General features: G+C 46.9%; 2 protein-coding genes across 2 annotated transcripts in view; both read left to right on the top strand.

Annotated features, from left to right (window-relative positions):
- Positions 1-11,951: 11,951 nt before the first annotated feature.
- On the top strand, positions 11,952-15,244 carry LOC126571210 (uncharacterized). The gene is made up of 3 exons (XM_050229535.1): positions 11,952-12,201; positions 13,719-13,842; positions 13,929-15,244. Exons 1-3 carry the CDS (start codon positions 12,160-12,162, stop codon positions 14,141-14,143), a joined length of 381 nt encoding a protein of 126 aa, XP_050085492.1. The 5' UTR covers positions 11,952-12,159; the 3' UTR covers positions 14,144-15,244.
- Positions 15,245-16,054: 810 nt separating this feature from the next.
- Positions 16,055-16,698, top strand: part of LOC126571009 (ELAV-like protein 2) — a 10,448-nt gene continuing 9,804 nt past the window's right edge. Inside the window, exon 1 of the mRNA XM_050229212.1 lies at positions 16,055-16,503. The gene's annotated coding sequence lies outside the window, so the exon portion shown is untranslated. The remainder of the gene's footprint in view (positions 16,504-16,698) is intronic.

Below are 16,698 nucleotides of genomic sequence, written 5' to 3' on the forward strand. Positions count from 1 at the left end.
TTATGTTTTTTGTGGCCAGAAACGCATGTAATTGATGTAATAGCGTAGTGTAATTGCAGGTGCACGAATGTAATTGCAGTTGACGTTTCGGTATAAACTTTTACGCGTTTATGTCTGCCACACGAAGCGAAAACTTTTTGACATTACGCTCTGAGTTTATACGAGAGTTTACGCTTCATGTATCCCCGTCTTAATCTTTTTGGCATTACACTCTGAGTTTATACCAGAGTTTACGCTTCATGTATCCCCGGCTTTACAAATGATATCGCTTTCATAAGTCATCATATACACCGTGTCCAATATATTCTCATACACTTTTTTGCTGGACGATTTTGGTACGTTCACTGCACCTAGCCCAAGTATCAATATTGTTTTTTTCAAATTGTAGTGTTTATTTAACATTTTGGCAATTGAATTGGTCTGTTTTATGTTGGGGGTCTAATTTTAGTAACCATGAAACAATTACGTATCTGTGTTATAAAAAAATATGTTCGATAGGGAGTGTCCAAGCCCTATTTTCAAAACCTTGAAGCATCTTGGAATCAAGCGCGATTTCGTATATCGAAACATTAGAGATAACTTGACACTTCCTCGTTAAATTACAAAAAAAGATCGAGGCGAAAGTCATCGGCTAGTACTGATCAAAAGTGATCAAGACCGTTCGGGAACGCATTCGACGATATCCTCAACGATACGAAAAATGGCTACAAAGCTTTGATATCAACTACGTATAACTTTTTTTAAATAGGAGCTAGAGTATAATGCTTATAAAAAATTGAATGTTCACGGAATTTCGGAATTGTGTTATTTGCACAAAAGAATTAAACAGCACGACTTGTGTTCTCTGATGAGAAGCTATTTGCTCTAGAGCAAAGTTGTGATGTCCAAAATGATAGATTGTAGTCCAGAAACATTAGGGATGTAACAGATAACCTAAAAAACTTACCCAGGTTTTTAAAATGCGACTATTATGATCGTTTGGGGGGGGGGGGGTATTCGCCCGCACGGCAAATTACGCCTATTTTTTTTATTGAAAAACGCGTTAAAAATTACCCAACGTATTATAAAAGATATCTTATGAAGAAAATGGTAAAATCCAGCGTAAAAAGATCATAGGGAATGAAAATTATGTGTTCCAGCATGATGAAGCGCTCTTGGAGAAGCAATTTTGGTTCAAAACTGGTGCAGGGACAATTTAACCAGATTTTTAGCGTAGAATGAATGGTCTCCCAATGCACCAAATCTTAACCCACTGGACTTTATCGTTTGTTTATACAATTATTGAACCTAAACGAATAAAAATTGTCTAATTTCATTCTGTTTGAAGCAACGATCCCAAAAAACTAGGAGGAAATGTCTATTAAAGTCGTCCGTGTCACGTGCGTTGGACTTTCAAAGCGATTGAAGCTCGTAAAAAAGGTTGGGAGGGGGGCAGTTCTGAAAAATATTTTTTAATTAATTAGTATAAGTTGCTCTTTAAAAAAACACTCTGATGATAGAAATTGGTCCACCCGTTAAGAAAATATAAATGATTGCATTTGTATGAGAATATATTGGACACGGTGTATATACCAATTAAGAAGAAGGATAATTAGACAAAACTGCAGGAAGACCTAGGCAATAGCTTTTACATTTTCGCGTTGGTTTATTCGGCTTTCCCATTTTGCAAACGCTAACGCACTGCACATCAATCAACATAATTCGTATCGCGTTTGAAACCCACCGAACTGGTGTATGTTCGCGGAATGAGAGCAGAGAAAGCTAGCAGGATAGTGGTACCCGGTTCTTCATGTAATTTCTGGGCATAGTTTTGCCATACCATCGTAAAATACTTTTAACATAAATAAATTCAGAGCAACTGTAATAACGAAACAGGAGCACTTTGTGCAGATAACCATCAGTAGCAGCTTACTCCTATTTAGCCATAATCATCACTTCGCCACGCGCTCATAAGAAGTAAGTGTTTAGAGCCTTCGGTGTCAGGTAGGCTAGTTTCGTGACGAAATCCATCCGAGTACGATCGCTATCACGGCTCTTTCTCTCCACAAATGCGAGCGGTCGGTTAGGCTCGCTGCAGCAGAAGCAGCACAACAGTGATCCAATGTGGAACTGCGAAGGCCCCCGTTGGTTGTGGCTACTGGTGCTAGTGTCCGTTGTTTGTACGCGGTATCACTGCACAACCAGCAGCAGTAACAATGAGAGCGTGGAGGCCCTTATAATGCTAGTGCAGCGGATTGCTGCAACGGCGCCGGATCGAGTGCTGGTACACGCGACGATAGAAATCATTCGGCTACACTACACCAACCGCACCAACCAGCTGTACTTTGGTTGGGACGTATCGGAACCCGAGCTACGCTTCCGCGAAATCGACATTATCGACCGGTTGCTGCGACACCTCGTTACCAGCTTCAGCCTGCTCCTCGAAACTGGTGGCGCCGGGTTCACGGCCGAGATGTTCGAAACCGAACGGGCACCGGAGGATTCGGATGAACCGGGCCAGGACGAGAAAGGAAGTCGTGGACTGCAGCAGCGGAAGCAGCGTACCCACAGCCTATTCGTGGTGGACGATATTGCCGCATTCCAGCGCGTCAGCCGGGCCCTCGGTCGGCAGGGCATGTTCGAACATTCCGGTTACTATACGGTCGTGGTGACGGATCCGGACTCAGAGCACGGACACGAAACGGTCACCGCCATCCTGAAGACACTGTGGTCGCGTTACATAGCGAACGTGGCGGTGCTGCTGGTGGCCAGCAGCAATGCCACGATGGCCCCCATCTACACCTACTTCCCGTACGGTGAGCGACACTGCGAGCAGGTCAATCCCGTCCTGTGGAACGTCTACGATCTGGTAGGTGGTTTCGTGGACCGCAAACGCTCGCTCTTTCCACCGAAGCTGGGCAACTTCTTCGGCTGCCAGTTGTCGGTGGCTAGTTTTAGCGTTTACCCGTTCATAATACCGCCTAGGGGGAAGGAGCCTGGGCTGGAAGGCATGGAAGGGTATGTGTTGCGCACGTTAGCTCAACGTCTCAACTTCCGGCCTCGCATCATCATGGCCGATCCACCGGAATGGGGCACCGCGGGCCCACTGCCAGAGAATGCTACCGGAGCTGCTGGAATGGTAAGGTCAACTGGCGGGGCTCCCCTTGATCAATACGATGATCCCTATCCCATTCTAACTTCGCATCCACGAACGGATAGGTGCGGCGTAGAGAGGTGAATTTCACGATCGGCTACTGGGCCACGACGAGGCGGCGAAACCGATTTATGGCGAACAGCTTCTCTTACTACACGTCGCAGATCGTACTGGCCGTACCGCCGGGGCGATCGTACGGCTCACTCGAAAAGCTACGCTTCCCGTTCCAGCAGCCAACCTGGGCCCTCCTGCTGAGCGCGCTGCTGGTCGGCAGCTGCGTCATGTACGGTGCGAACCGTGCCTCTCCCACCGTTCGTCGGCTGCTGTACGGTAGTGCCAACCCGGGCAGTAACGGTACCGTGATGGCCCTGTTCGCTATCTTCCTCGGTGCGACATTCACCCGCAAAACGCCACCGGTTGGATGTGCCCGTACGCTTGCCCTGCTCTGGCTCGGCGCCTGCATGGTCCTGCGCACCGCCTATACCAGCTCGATGTACAACTTTCTGAAGTCCGCACGGAACGCCAGCATACCCAGCACCCTCGATGGTCTGCTGGCCGCCGACTACCGGTTGTATATGTACCGCAACTACAGCTTCATCTTCGACGCGTTCCCACAGGTGCGCCAGCGCTGTACGCTCGTAACGTCCGGGCAGTTCCGAACTGCACTCGTGGATCAGCTGCAGCAGCCCGGTGCCCGGCTTGCCGTCCTGCTACCGATCGAAACGCTCACCTACCTCAACCGCAACCTGACCCGCGATGGCCAGCTGCTTCGGATCGGGCGGGAGCGGGTGTACATTCCGAAGCTAGCCGTCTACTGTCAGCAGGCCTCGCCGCTTATCCGTCCGTTCAATCACGAGCTCGAGCATTACACCGCCAGTGGTCTCATCAGCCGCTGGGCGGCCCAGTACCACCAGCTGCAGTTTCTACTCGATCCATACGCCGGCAATGGCGCCTATACACAGGTCGCATTAGCCAACATGAGCGGGTGCTTCATGCTGCTGCTGCTCGGTTACGCGATCAGCACCGCCGTGTTCGTTGGCGAGCTGCAAAGGGCTGCCAGAAGGGCGAAGGTGCGTCAGAAACGTAACCAAAAGCGCCGTTGATGCCGTCTAACATGTGCTCTCCTTCTTTTTTGAAGTGAGCACGATCAGCATTGAGATCAGCTAGCATCATAGGGCAAACGAGCTCGATGCACTGGTTTGTGGAAAGACTGATTTCCCAAAAACTCTCCCTCCATTACACTATTTCCTTTGGGGCAAAAAAATAACAAGCAGTATGACTACGCGTGCGACTTCCATACTGCTTCGTCATGCGAAAATCAACTCGATTTGTGTGCAAAGCTGATGCACGGTTATTCGCAACCGTGACCACGCACCCACGGCTGTGCCGCAAGAATCATTCAACATCACCCGAATGCTTTATCGAATCGCCAGCGTCCAGTATACTACCACGTATGCGCACCGATAGGATCATGGGTCAACCTAGCAGCGCATCCCTGATCATACCAAGAGGCTGCGTCACAGCTCAAGCAAGCACTAAGTCAAAATACTTATATCTATCTCCCTTGGATGAATATCCATGCACCAACTGCCTCACTGCACAGCCACAGATTAGTATGGAACCAGTGCACTGTGCAAGGCATTCAATTTACAATTGAAGCGACCCGACTATCCTCTACCACCGACCTAGCCTTGTCATTGGTCATTTCGCTTAGAATCCTCTAGCGTCAAAAATATGACCATATATGGTGCTGTCAACAGAATCGCAACCAACTGAACCAATTTAACCGGGACGCTCGACATATGAGCACCTGCAAGCAATAAAAAGACGATCGTTCGAGATCGTCTTAGAACATAAAATTCAAGGTTAGCAATTATGCGCACGGCACCAATGTGAGTGCTAAAAGCCATTGCGCAAATGGCACTCCCAGAGCAACCACATCTTGCGCAATGAGGGAGAAAGGAACCAATCTGCCCGTGACGCACGAATTAGGAGGCACGTGAAAGCAATGAACAAAAGAACGCTCCAGAACATAAATTCGAAGATCACGATATGCTCGCGACAGCAGCATAGGCACTGGATAAGCATCGTGCAATCACGCTCAGCATAATTGCATCACGCAGCATCAAACCATGCCCGATCACGCCATGCGCGATCGGGAGCAATAACCATAAATCATCGAGCTAATTACAAAAAGCACTCAGCACTAATTACCAGAATATTGTCACCATGAAATATGAACGATATCCCACACTCAACATATCGGGTGACAATCTTGTAAGAGTTAACCGGACACGTGCACCGAGCATCAGGTCGTCGACCGGAGACATATACAGGATTACTGACATGAAGTGTTACCTATTCAAAACACTATAACTTTTTTGTTTGAAATGATTTTGTATTGATTTCAAAAAAAAATTGTTTTAAAATAATCAATTTTTTAGAAACTATTCGCTTTAGCTCGATGTGGCCACATTTGACTCGACTATAGCCTCCGAAACGGAACGGTTGGTCCGGTCCGAAACGGTCCGAAAAAAAATTATGCTGCACGAATGTGATCTTGCGGTTCTCGTACAATCGATTACATTAGCGCATCCATACTGGCCTAATTTTTAGTCCTCACCTTGCTCTCTAACTTGGACCAGACGGAATGGTCCATCGGATTTGCGTCTGGCGAAATCGAAATCCACTGTGTGGACGAAATGAAGTGTGGAACATGATTTTTGAACCATTCTTGGTTCTTACGAGCTTTATGAGACGATTCCGAGTGTTGTAGGAACGTCCATGGTCTGCGACCGAAATGATTACGTGTCCACGGCTCTAAAGCACCTTCTGAAACATATTATCGATAAAGTGTCGCTTTCAATTTGACTCCAGAATCGATGAAAATAGTTGAAGAACGCCCATCAGCGGTCACAGCGGTCCTAAACAATTATTGCGATGGGAAATTGCTACTAGTGGCCGTAATTAGGCTCAAATTCAAGTATGAACCATCGGTCAAGTAAACACGATCGTTTTTAGAGGTTATGGACTGATTAATTTGAATTTGATTAATTTTCTCATCGGAGAACACAATGTTTGAAAATTCGCCACGTTCGTGCAAGCGCAATAACTCCTTTGCTCGTTCGCACCGAACTTTATTTTGCTGCGGTGTAAGATTGTGTGCTTTTGAGAAGTTATAAGGCTCATCCTTGACATCATTTTTCATTATGGGTTGCATAGTATCGAGCGAAATTTTCATATCTTTTGCGAGGTTTTTATGGAGTGCGACGCGGATTTCGTTGAATTCTGGCCTTCACATTCCGAATCATTTCTGGCGATGTTGCGGTTTGTTTTGGTCCACTTCCATAGCGTTTTGTAATGCTATCAGTACCATTTTATCGATTTATGGAGCGATACACAAATATTTTGTTTATTTTAAGGAGACTGAGCTCACGAATTATAGCTGAAGGTTGTGATTTTCCAACCAAATAAACGCCATCACAGCTATTATGTTTGAATTACATCACGATAAAAAAAATCTACAAATATAGACGCAAATTCTTTAAATAGCTTGTAAACAATATATTAAACTATAACTAAATCAATGTTGGTGTCGATGTTACGAGAGGTTTGAAAGATACAGCAGTGTGAATTTGGTAACACTTCATATCAGTAAACCTGTACAAATCGTATTGGTTCAAGCAAGTAGGCATCAGAGCACCAAAGACAAAAGAGTCGAGCTATCAGAATAACAATAAGAATGTTGCTAGACGCAAGAATGAGGTGGCACTAACAAGAGGTGGAGAGGTAAATAGAGGAAAGGGCGCGGGAATATTGGCCTTGTAATTTTGGGTATAAATACCGAACATTTTTGTGAATAAAATCAGTTAAATTCGGAACGTGAAACCTTGTGTAGTGTTTTCTTCTACGGACTAACATCTTCTAGGTTCGCGGGAAGGTTCGCTCCAAAACAGCCAATTGGGCTGGTAAAAGGTAACAGCAGTTAGGACGCCATCGACCACTCGGCTGCGAGTCAAGGGACGAAGGCGTTTTCGCCGTTCGTTCCGTTTCACAATAAAGAGCACACTGCATCGGAGTATGAAGCATGCAAATAACTCTTTTACTATATACTCCGACATGCTGGACCGAGCTATAGGTATTGTTTAGTGGTCAGACATCAAAGCACGATCGTCAGATCCAGACATGATCGTCCGAGTTCGGCTGTACTGCGAAGATAATACAGCGAAATGAGTAATCATCGGTGCCAGGTTCGTCTGGTTCGTGATACTGTACACCCTACTACCCCCGGGAGGGCCACCAGAGAACCGAGGTGATGGCATGATCGAAGGTGAATTATCTGGAGCAAAGCCGCATTGCTCCTCGTTTCCTTCGCCGTCGCCTCACCAGCCGCCCGTTCTCTTGCTTGAACTGTAAACAGCAAACAACCCAGGAAGGGCATGCAAGGACACACACGCACACATACATCTCATTCCAAAGTGACGTAGCGCGCGATAGCGCAGCATGGCGTCATGACAGTGGGTCAGTGGTGCTGCATCGGCATGAGGCGGTTGTCGCGGACACCAAAAAGGGTAGGCACAAAGACGGGGTCGCATTTTGGGCGACAGGATCAAATTAAACAATTAGCAACAACACGCGATGGAGCGCGAAGTGTGGGCGGAATGGAAAGGCGCCCGGCGTGAGAGGCGTCAACGCTTGCAAATGGACGCGAAATTCGATCCGGCTTGCGTTGCGCTCCCGGTCAGTAATGGGATCGCGTCGAGGCGTGCCGAGGAGGCGGCAGAGCTGCTTCATCAAATTAAACCTGGTTTGGGGCGATACGATGCGTGTTTTTTTTACATGTATAATGACGGACAAGCCGTATGTTTAGGTGCGGTGCGTGTTGTCTATATATATAAAAATCTCGTGTCACAAACTTTACGTCCCAATTGCTTCGAAACGGCTGAACCGATTCTAACCAAACTTGGTGTGTATATTCTTTTGGTAATGGCAATTGATATAAACTATCCTACATTCACTTTACTTAAGTCATCTTTTTTTAAATATTCAAAAACCACTTTTCACAATGTTAGTATCCAAACTCCTCCGAAACGGCTGAACCGATTCTCACCAAACTATGAGTGTATCTTCTGTTGGTATCAGAATCGGATGTAAACTATATTTCATTCACTTTACTTAAGTTATTCAAAAAATAAGAAAATTATTTTTCGTAACTTAATTGTAAGCTGTACAGTGGCATTTTTTATGGATTTTTCATACAAAAAAAACGAATGTTCTCAAATTTTTATAACCCTAGCTCAAACAGTCATTTTTTATGATTTTTTTAAAATCGACTAAACCGCAGAGATTAGCAGTCAGGATGCTGAACAGCGGAAGCGTTGCTAACGAACCCGAAGAACGAAGAAGGCCGGTGTTAGCTCTGTTGTGGACTGTATTCCAAATTAACAGACGAGATTTCTGATTTCTTTGCTATCTAATCGAATACACCTTTATTCTCTCTTCAACACAAAGAACCACGTGAGCGATCGTCTCTCATGAGTGCTCTTACTAATCCCAATCCAATTACTTAATCCCATCCCATAACACGCTCACACTACTCCATACATCGGTAAGCAGTTGACGCAACAGCCGGTCTAAACATTCATCGAACACTTCTTACTTTACACGTTTTGTCCTTCCTACTTTTCTTACTTACACTTACTTTTAAAAAGAGATCCAAGTACACTACGCTTAGCAAATCGCTACGAAAAAGGGGAATTAAGCAGTAGCAAAAGTAAAGCAGCAGTGTACAAACGTATTTCGTTGATCTCAAGCTACTACTGAGTTATTGAAAAGTTTGGTTTTGGGGAAATAAGAACTCCGCACCAAATACAACAAGACAGTACCCCGTTATTTTATTTGGAACGCAGCAAAAACTTGGATGCCCCGTAAGCAAGGAACACCGGTTGTAGCGTATCCCGGCATATTCAAGTCAAATGCTTTGGGTCGAGTTTACACGGTTAATCCAAGGCAGACCGAGTGCTTTTATTTGCGACTGTTATTGGTCAATGTTACTGGCCCATTATCATTTCAAGATATTCGCAAAGTGATTGGACAACAGTATTCAACATATAAAGATGCGTGCCTCGCACTAGGTTTGCTCGAAGACGACAGTCATTGGGATAATATGCTAGGAGAGGCAGCAATAGGCAGTACACCGGTCCAAATTAGGTTGCTCTTCGAAATTCTTTTAACAACATGTTTCCCGGCACAAGCAGATATGTTGTGGGATAAATACAAAGATTCAATGACAGAAGATATCCTGCACAGAATACGCACTCGGTTTGACGATGTATCGATCACGTACAACACCGATATGTGCAACGAAGCGTTAATTGCCATTGAAGATCTTTCCATAAGCATTGCCAATCTTCCCTTAACTCATTATGGACTACGTTCACCCAATCGAGGTTCAACAGAGCTAAACAATGCCGATCTTGGTCGCGAAATGCAATACAATACCGATGAGATGGCAGCCATGGTTGCTCGCGATCATCCGCTACTGAATGACGAACAAAAAGCCATTTACGACCGAATAATGCTGGCAGTTGAGACAGAACAAGGAGGATTCTTTTTTTTTGATGCACCGGGTGGAACAGGCAAAACATTCCTGTTATCAATCATTCTTGCAAAAATACGCTCGACTAATGCAATTGCTTTGGCGGTTGCATCATCCGGTATTGCTGCAACATTGCTAGATGGAGGCAGGACGGCGCATTCAGCATTCAAATTATCGCTTAATATAAAGTCCTTCCCAGACGCGATATGTAACATCAAACAGCAATCAGCAATGGCTACCGTATTAAGGAAGGCGAAATTTATCATTTGGGATGAGTGTACAATGGCACATAAGCATGCTCTAGAGGCACTCAACAGAAGCCTTAAAGACATAAGAAAGAACGACAATCTACTTGGTGGGAGTCTTTTACTCCTTTCTGGTGATTTTAGGCAGACTCTACCAGTCATTCCGAAAGGCACATACGCCGACGAAATTGAAGCATGTCTAACATCATCTCCACTATGGCAACATGTAGAAAAACTTACATTAAATGTAAATATGCGCGTTAAAATGCTACGAGACCCTTCAGCTGATAAATTTGCTAAGTAGCCATCGGTGCTAGCCATCGGTGATGGAAAAGTTAAGATTCATCAAAATAGTGGCTGCATTGAGTTGCCTTCGGATTTCTGCATCATCGTTGATTCTCAAAAGGCTCTTATTGATAGTGTTTTCTGCGATCTATCCACTAACTACTTGAATCATGCATGGCTAGCAGAAAGGGTAATTTTGGCAGCCAAAAATGTAGACGTTGATGATTTAAACTTTTGCATACAAGAGGCATTGCCCGGAAATGTGGTATCTTATAAATCTATAAGACACCGTTTGCAACGTAAATGAAGCTGTAAATTATCCGGTGGAATTTTTGAATTCCTTGAATTTGTCGGGAATGCCACCACACATGCTAAGACTGAAGATAGGATCACCGGTAATATTGTTAAGAAATTTAAACCCGCCAAGGCTTTGTAACGGGACCCGATTGGTGGTGAAAAAAATGATGAATAATATCATCGAAGCTACAATATTATCTGGAAAATTCAAAGGAGAAAATGTTCTATTGCCATGTATTCCAATAATCCCGACAGAATTCCCAATTGAATTTAAACGTGTTCAATTTCCAATCAAAATTGCATTCGCCATGACCATCAATAAGTCCCAAGGGCAAACTATGTCTGTTTGTGGATTGGATTTAAGAAAGCCATGTTTCTCACATGGGCAGTTGTATGTTGCATGTTCCCGTGTCGGTAAACCATCAAGTTTGTATGTATTAGCCGAAGATGGTATGACCAAAAACATTGTACATCACATTACTGTATAATAAATCGCTGTGGCACTATTGTTTTTTTTTTCAATCTCCTGCAATAACGATCGTGTTGACTTGATATGTTCTGTACAGAAGGAGTTGGACGGGATATGAGGACGGGAAATGTTTTGTTCACACCCACTTTCTGGATCAACTTGCTTAAATATTAGTATTCTCCTCACTGATCAAACCATACAATTAAAAAAAAACTGGCTCAAAACCGTCTTTGCCGAGTATGGTTTCCCAAATATTCATTGATCACTCCACGAAAAAGGTCACTTGAAGGTTTGAATGTAATCTAATGTTAATTCCTTTGCAAATATGAACAACAGTCGTCATGAACAAAATAGAAACTCAAAGAAAGAGAAAATTTCAGATAACACCTGTCTTTCACGCGTAGCGACGCACGCGGGGTCAAGCTAGTTGGTATAAATATATCTTTAATCGGTGTAAATAGTTGGTAAATATAAATATATATATATTTATCTACAATGTGCTGCTGCATATCGTGGCATCAGCATCGTAAAACCAGAAACCGTTTGCCACTTCCTGTACCCTCTGTGTCTGCCCATACTGCCTAAGCTACAAGATGGGCCATCAAGAGAACAATAGACGCGACTCCCAAAAACAAGGGGCAACAGTGTATAGCCTACGTACCGCACTGGTCTCAAGGGTAGCGAGAGGTTGGTGGACGAAATGTACGGACCGGTGGCCGAACGAACGAACGCCACCAACAACAAGCCACACGCCCCGACTAGGATGACATCATCGGCATCATCATGCAAATCGCATCACATCATCCATCCACGGCTGTTCCGTCCCTCTGGGGCCGGGGTTTGGGTTGGAATGGGAAAGGGAATGCAGACCTAGCGAGGGAACCAGCAGCGGTTGCTTCCGAGCGCCGAGCAGTTACCGCTCGAACGTTCGTGCAACCGGTTCTCTGCTTTCTGGTCTGAGCAACTCGCTCCTAGCAGTCTCGCGTGCTCTGAACTCCCGCGTGTGTGTTTATTGCGTGCTGCAACTGCTGCGCCTGATCTGCCTCTGATTCGATCGATAGAGAAGCGCAATCAACAACCAATCAACCGAGCCACCAAACCGATTCAAAAGCAAAAGGAACAGGACATCGCCATGGCCGTTAGCCGACTATCCATCATAAAGTTTCTCGAGCTGGTAGGGGGCGCTCCTTCCTCGCAAGGATTTGTATTGTTTTGTTTTTATTAGTTGCGATTCGCTCAAAGCACGTTATTAGGCGGAAGGGGAGGGGGGGGGGGAGGAAGGCGTGAGAGAGTATAAGCTCTGCCGTTCTGCATCCATTTCGCCGAAGCGCGTGCGTGTGCGTGTTTTCTCATTCTCATGAAAAGGGAGAGTCTGTCGCCAAGGTCACCTCATCATCTTGCAGGCGGCTTACCCCAAACGCCGGCGGCGCCTTTTGTTGTGAGTTGGATACCCGAAAAGAGCGCTACAGAGCGATCTACAGAGATCGAGCAGAGCAGAGAACACTAGAGGGTCGATTTGTGGGTCCCACCTCTCGATCGCTCGAGTGGAAGTTTGGTGTGGCCGTGCGACCAGCCAAAGTCCTGCGCTTTGTCCTTCAATTTGGAGCAGTTTCGGCGGCTGTTGTCTGCCGGTGATACGCGCCGCACCATTCCATCGCACCAAGGCCGCCTTTTAACAGGTGGCACTACCCTTGCAACTACGCCATGTTCGTCTGTCCAGCGTCCAGTGACCCTGGAGCCGGTCAGTCCAATCAGCCATCGACTTCGCTACGTTCGACGGGGTCAGCTGAGCTGGCTGTGCTGGACGGATGCACACAGGGGCATCAAGCGCGGGGTTGCGCGAAGGGTTGATTACGGGGAATGCGATCGTGCGCTCTTCGCATGATGTCACGGTTTACCGATGACGCATCGCTCATTGCGGCGCACGCAGCAAAAACAAACAAAGACTGGACCGCTGGATGGACGGGAGGTGGTGCAGGGATGTGATGGGAGCTTGGTCATTAATCAGGACGGCCAAAAGACCTTCAAGAATCCAACGCGCTATAGCGACAGAGATGGATGGCGCAATCCAAACAAAGGAAGGAAATTCGATCACAGACCAGCGACAACCCTTCGACGTCGAACTAGCTAGCCAACCAGCCACCCCGGAAACACGTTCCCTCATCCCCTACTCAAACAGATACTCACGAGCGAACAAAATAAACAACAGTGCTAGTGTTGCTGTTGATCATAAGGTGTCATGCGAATCAGTCGAAGACACACTCACACACACACACACACACACACACACACACACACACACACACACACACACACACACACACACACACACACACACACACACACACACACACACACACACACACACAGACACACTCCTGCGCATCTCGTTTCGTGTATTTCGTCTCCATGACATCATCTGTGGTGAGCTGAGTAGAGCGGCTGAGCGATTGCTCCAAAAATAGCTCGTACAACCCACCGCCATCTAGAGCTATATAGAGGTTAACCTCGATTAGTGGCTGCGCGGCTGGTGCACGCATTCTTATGCTGCTGCTGCTGCTCGAAGAGCATTTAGTCATCTTGACCCACATGCCTTACGCGTTCTCGCAACCTCCCCATCTCAAGTAGCAACAGTCAACATTCACGTGTCTCCTCTGTATGCTTCCGTTCCGCTCTCATCGCTCACTATAGGCCCTGGCCATCACGTGCGTGGTGCTGCACTACAAGAGTCTCGGTGAACGTGACGACACCACCAAGCTGCTGACCGCGGGCACGTTCGTCGGGTATAGTGTCATCCTGATCGCGCTGTTCGCCGGTAAGTGTGTGCGTGCGTGCCTGCGGATCCCCTGGGGTTTCTTTTTTATTTCTAATGTCCTGTACTGTCTGTCTGTCTCGTGGTAGGCTACCTGCTGGGCAACCCGCTTAACAAGAAGCTGGACCTGTTCTTCAGCCTGATCGGTTGCGCAATGTTCATCGCGTCGGGCGTGCTGATCCTCAAGGAGTGGGAGAACGCCTGGAGCACCGACACCAAGAAGATCGCCATCACGAAGGGCTCACTGGCAGTCACCAACGGGGTTCTGTTCTTCTTTGACGCCATCTTCACGTTCCGCGACTAACCGCCCACGTGGCGCACGCCCTGAGGGATCGTCTTCCCACACTCCCGCCTATCCTCTACCTGTTTCCTGTTTCCTTTCCTTCTCCTTCTCCTTCTTATGCAACCGACGGGTTCCGCATGTACAACCGCACAGAGAGAGAGAGAGAGAGAGAGAGAGAGAGAGAGAGAGAGAGAGAGAGAGAGGCACAAGCATGGCGATGGCGGACGGGGGTGTTCGCGGTTCAGTTTAACAACTGGGCACACGCGCGTTTGTGTGGTGAGAAACTTTTTCAAAACTAACCCGCAATCGAGCGTGCTGTTGAGTACTACGCCAATGGCGCTAGGTAACGACGACAGTGGATCACGTCTGCGTCTCCACCACCTCCACCACCACCACCACCATCGCAGGCTTCGTTTTAATTCGTTTTTTGTTTTTCTTTTTAAAAACGACTTTTTGATATTAAAACATACATACATATTTACCTCCTAAATACATACACATTATATATGTATTAGATATATACATGCACGTATACATACACGTAAAAATGCGCCTTATATGATGGAAGTGTGTACACATGCCGTACAGGCGTGTAAATGTGTGTCATCGTTGGAAAATAAAATTATACAAAACAATTGCCATTGAATCCGCTGCCGGGCGAAAAATCTACTGGAAGAAAGGAAGGAAGACCGGAAAGAGAAAAGCCTTCACGGTGAGAAGGGCACGGGGAACCGCGCTATTGTTACTATGGGCTTCGCGGTTCCTGTAATCCCTTCGATCGCACGGCTCACCCGACTAACCGGATGAGCATTAAGAGATGAGAGAGAGAGAGAGAGAGAGAGAGAGAAAGAGAACTTAAAAGAGAAAATAAAGCATAAGGATATGCCGTGATTAATCCCGGACGATGTGAAAGGGATGCGCCCTTGCCACCGAGAATGGGCTTGATCTAGCAAAAACAACAAAAAACACGGGGTCACGGCGACGAGACGAGACGAGACGATGTTGGCCAGCCATTATGCAACACTCGAATAACTGCTACTAGCAGCAGCATCTGGACAAGGAGTTAGATGCATAAATGAAATGATATGAAACCCCAAATAAAATGAAAACCCGAGAAAACTAGTAGAACATACACACATACACACACACACGCCGGTGTAGTGAATAAAAGGGGAATGTACAGCGATTGAAGGATGCCGCCAGAATGCACGACTGCCGGAACTGGACAAGCAGTGTGGTCCACGCGGTCGTTTCGCGATACCGTGGAGTGCGAACCGGTGCTCCCTCGGTTTGCTGCTAGACACCCTCGCAAATACGCAAACGAACACACATTCACACATGTGGTTGGGTGGTAGAAATCGATATCCTCGAAGAGAGTCAAAGGACTTCGAGTTTCGTTGATGATTCCGACTAGACGAGAAATGTGTCCTGTTTTCGTGGGTTGGAAGGGGCTGTGGGATGCGTGGCCATGTTTCTTCCGCCCCGGGCATCTTCCGGGCCGACAGTAACCTTTGCCAGATATATCCTTAATAGGGCGAGGGGAGTAGTTTTACTTAGCCATGAACGGAGACGGAGTGAAAGTGGAAACCTGATAAACCCGTTTGACCCAGGTGATGTAAGGGGTAGGGGAGGGGGGGGGGGGGGGTAGATTACCGAGGCAACCGAACACAACCCTTTCATGCCATTCATTCTCTTGCTGACGATCTATCACCCTAGATACAAAACTGAGAGAAGAACGACGGGAAGAGAGAGAGAGAGAGAGAGAGAGAGAGAGAGAGAGAGAGAGAGAGAGAGAGAGAGAGAGAGTAATAAGATGGTAAAAGTTTTGTTGTAGTCGATAAGCTCTATCTTTGCTGTCGTGTTGTATGACCATTGTTTATGCCTGACAGCCACTACCACAGACATCCTATCGATATCCTTTTGGGCCTGCTGCTCTCTGCGCGCGACAGTCGCGAGTTTTCGAGGCACCGGGGTTGCCCGGGCGCACTGGGCGCACCAGCTCGCCAGTCGTCAATTAGAAGGTGCAGCGTCAACAGCTAGGTCCAACCGCGGGTCCGTGCAGCTCGGCTCAGTTCCGTTTCCGTTTTCCGTTTTTCCATTTGTTCCGTGCAAAGGTGTGTGCGCGACTCTCGGGTGTACACACGCATTTACGCTATCTCTGTGTGCGTGTGTGTGTATGTGTGCTCGTCGTGCGACGAACATCTGCTTGGTTGTCTAATCGCCGACGGTGGCGGCGATTTTCTTGGGTTTTATTTTTCCTTTACCCCTCGGGGGCCCCTCGTTGGCTGCACCTGTCAAGGACACGCTATACGCCAGCAACACCATCATCACCACCACCACCACCAGCAGCAGCAGTAACAGGAGCAGCAGCAGCCGGGAAGGTAAGCCGACACTCCCAACCCAGTAATAAACAGACACACACCAATGCAAACAGCGTGATAGGGTGTGAAGATGCGCAAGCGCCATATCCTGCGAGAAGGAGAGAGAGAAAGAGAGAGAGAGAGAGAGAGAGAGAGAGAGAGAGAGAGAGAGAATAAAAAGAACGCGGCAATACGCAGGACACTCTCTCATGAGCT

This window comes from Anopheles aquasalis, chromosome X, assembly GCF_943734665.1.
Source record: "Anopheles aquasalis chromosome X, idAnoAquaMG_Q_19, whole genome shotgun sequence".
In the NCBI taxonomy this organism is placed as follows: Eukaryota; Metazoa; Arthropoda; class Insecta; order Diptera; family Culicidae; genus Anopheles; species Anopheles aquasalis.

Coding starts and splice junctions, on each gene's coding strand:
- LOC126571210 (XM_050229535.1), top strand. CDS start 12,160: ATGGCCGTTAGCCGACTATCCATCATAAAGTTTCTCGAGCTG. Junction 12,202..13,718: donor TCATAAAGTTTCTCGAGCTG/GTAGGGGGCGCT, acceptor CGCTCACTATAG/GCCCTGGCCATCACGTGCGT. Junction 13,843..13,928: donor CCTGATCGCGCTGTTCGCCG/GTAAGTGTGTGC, acceptor GTCTCGTGGTAG/GCTACCTGCTGGGCAACCCG.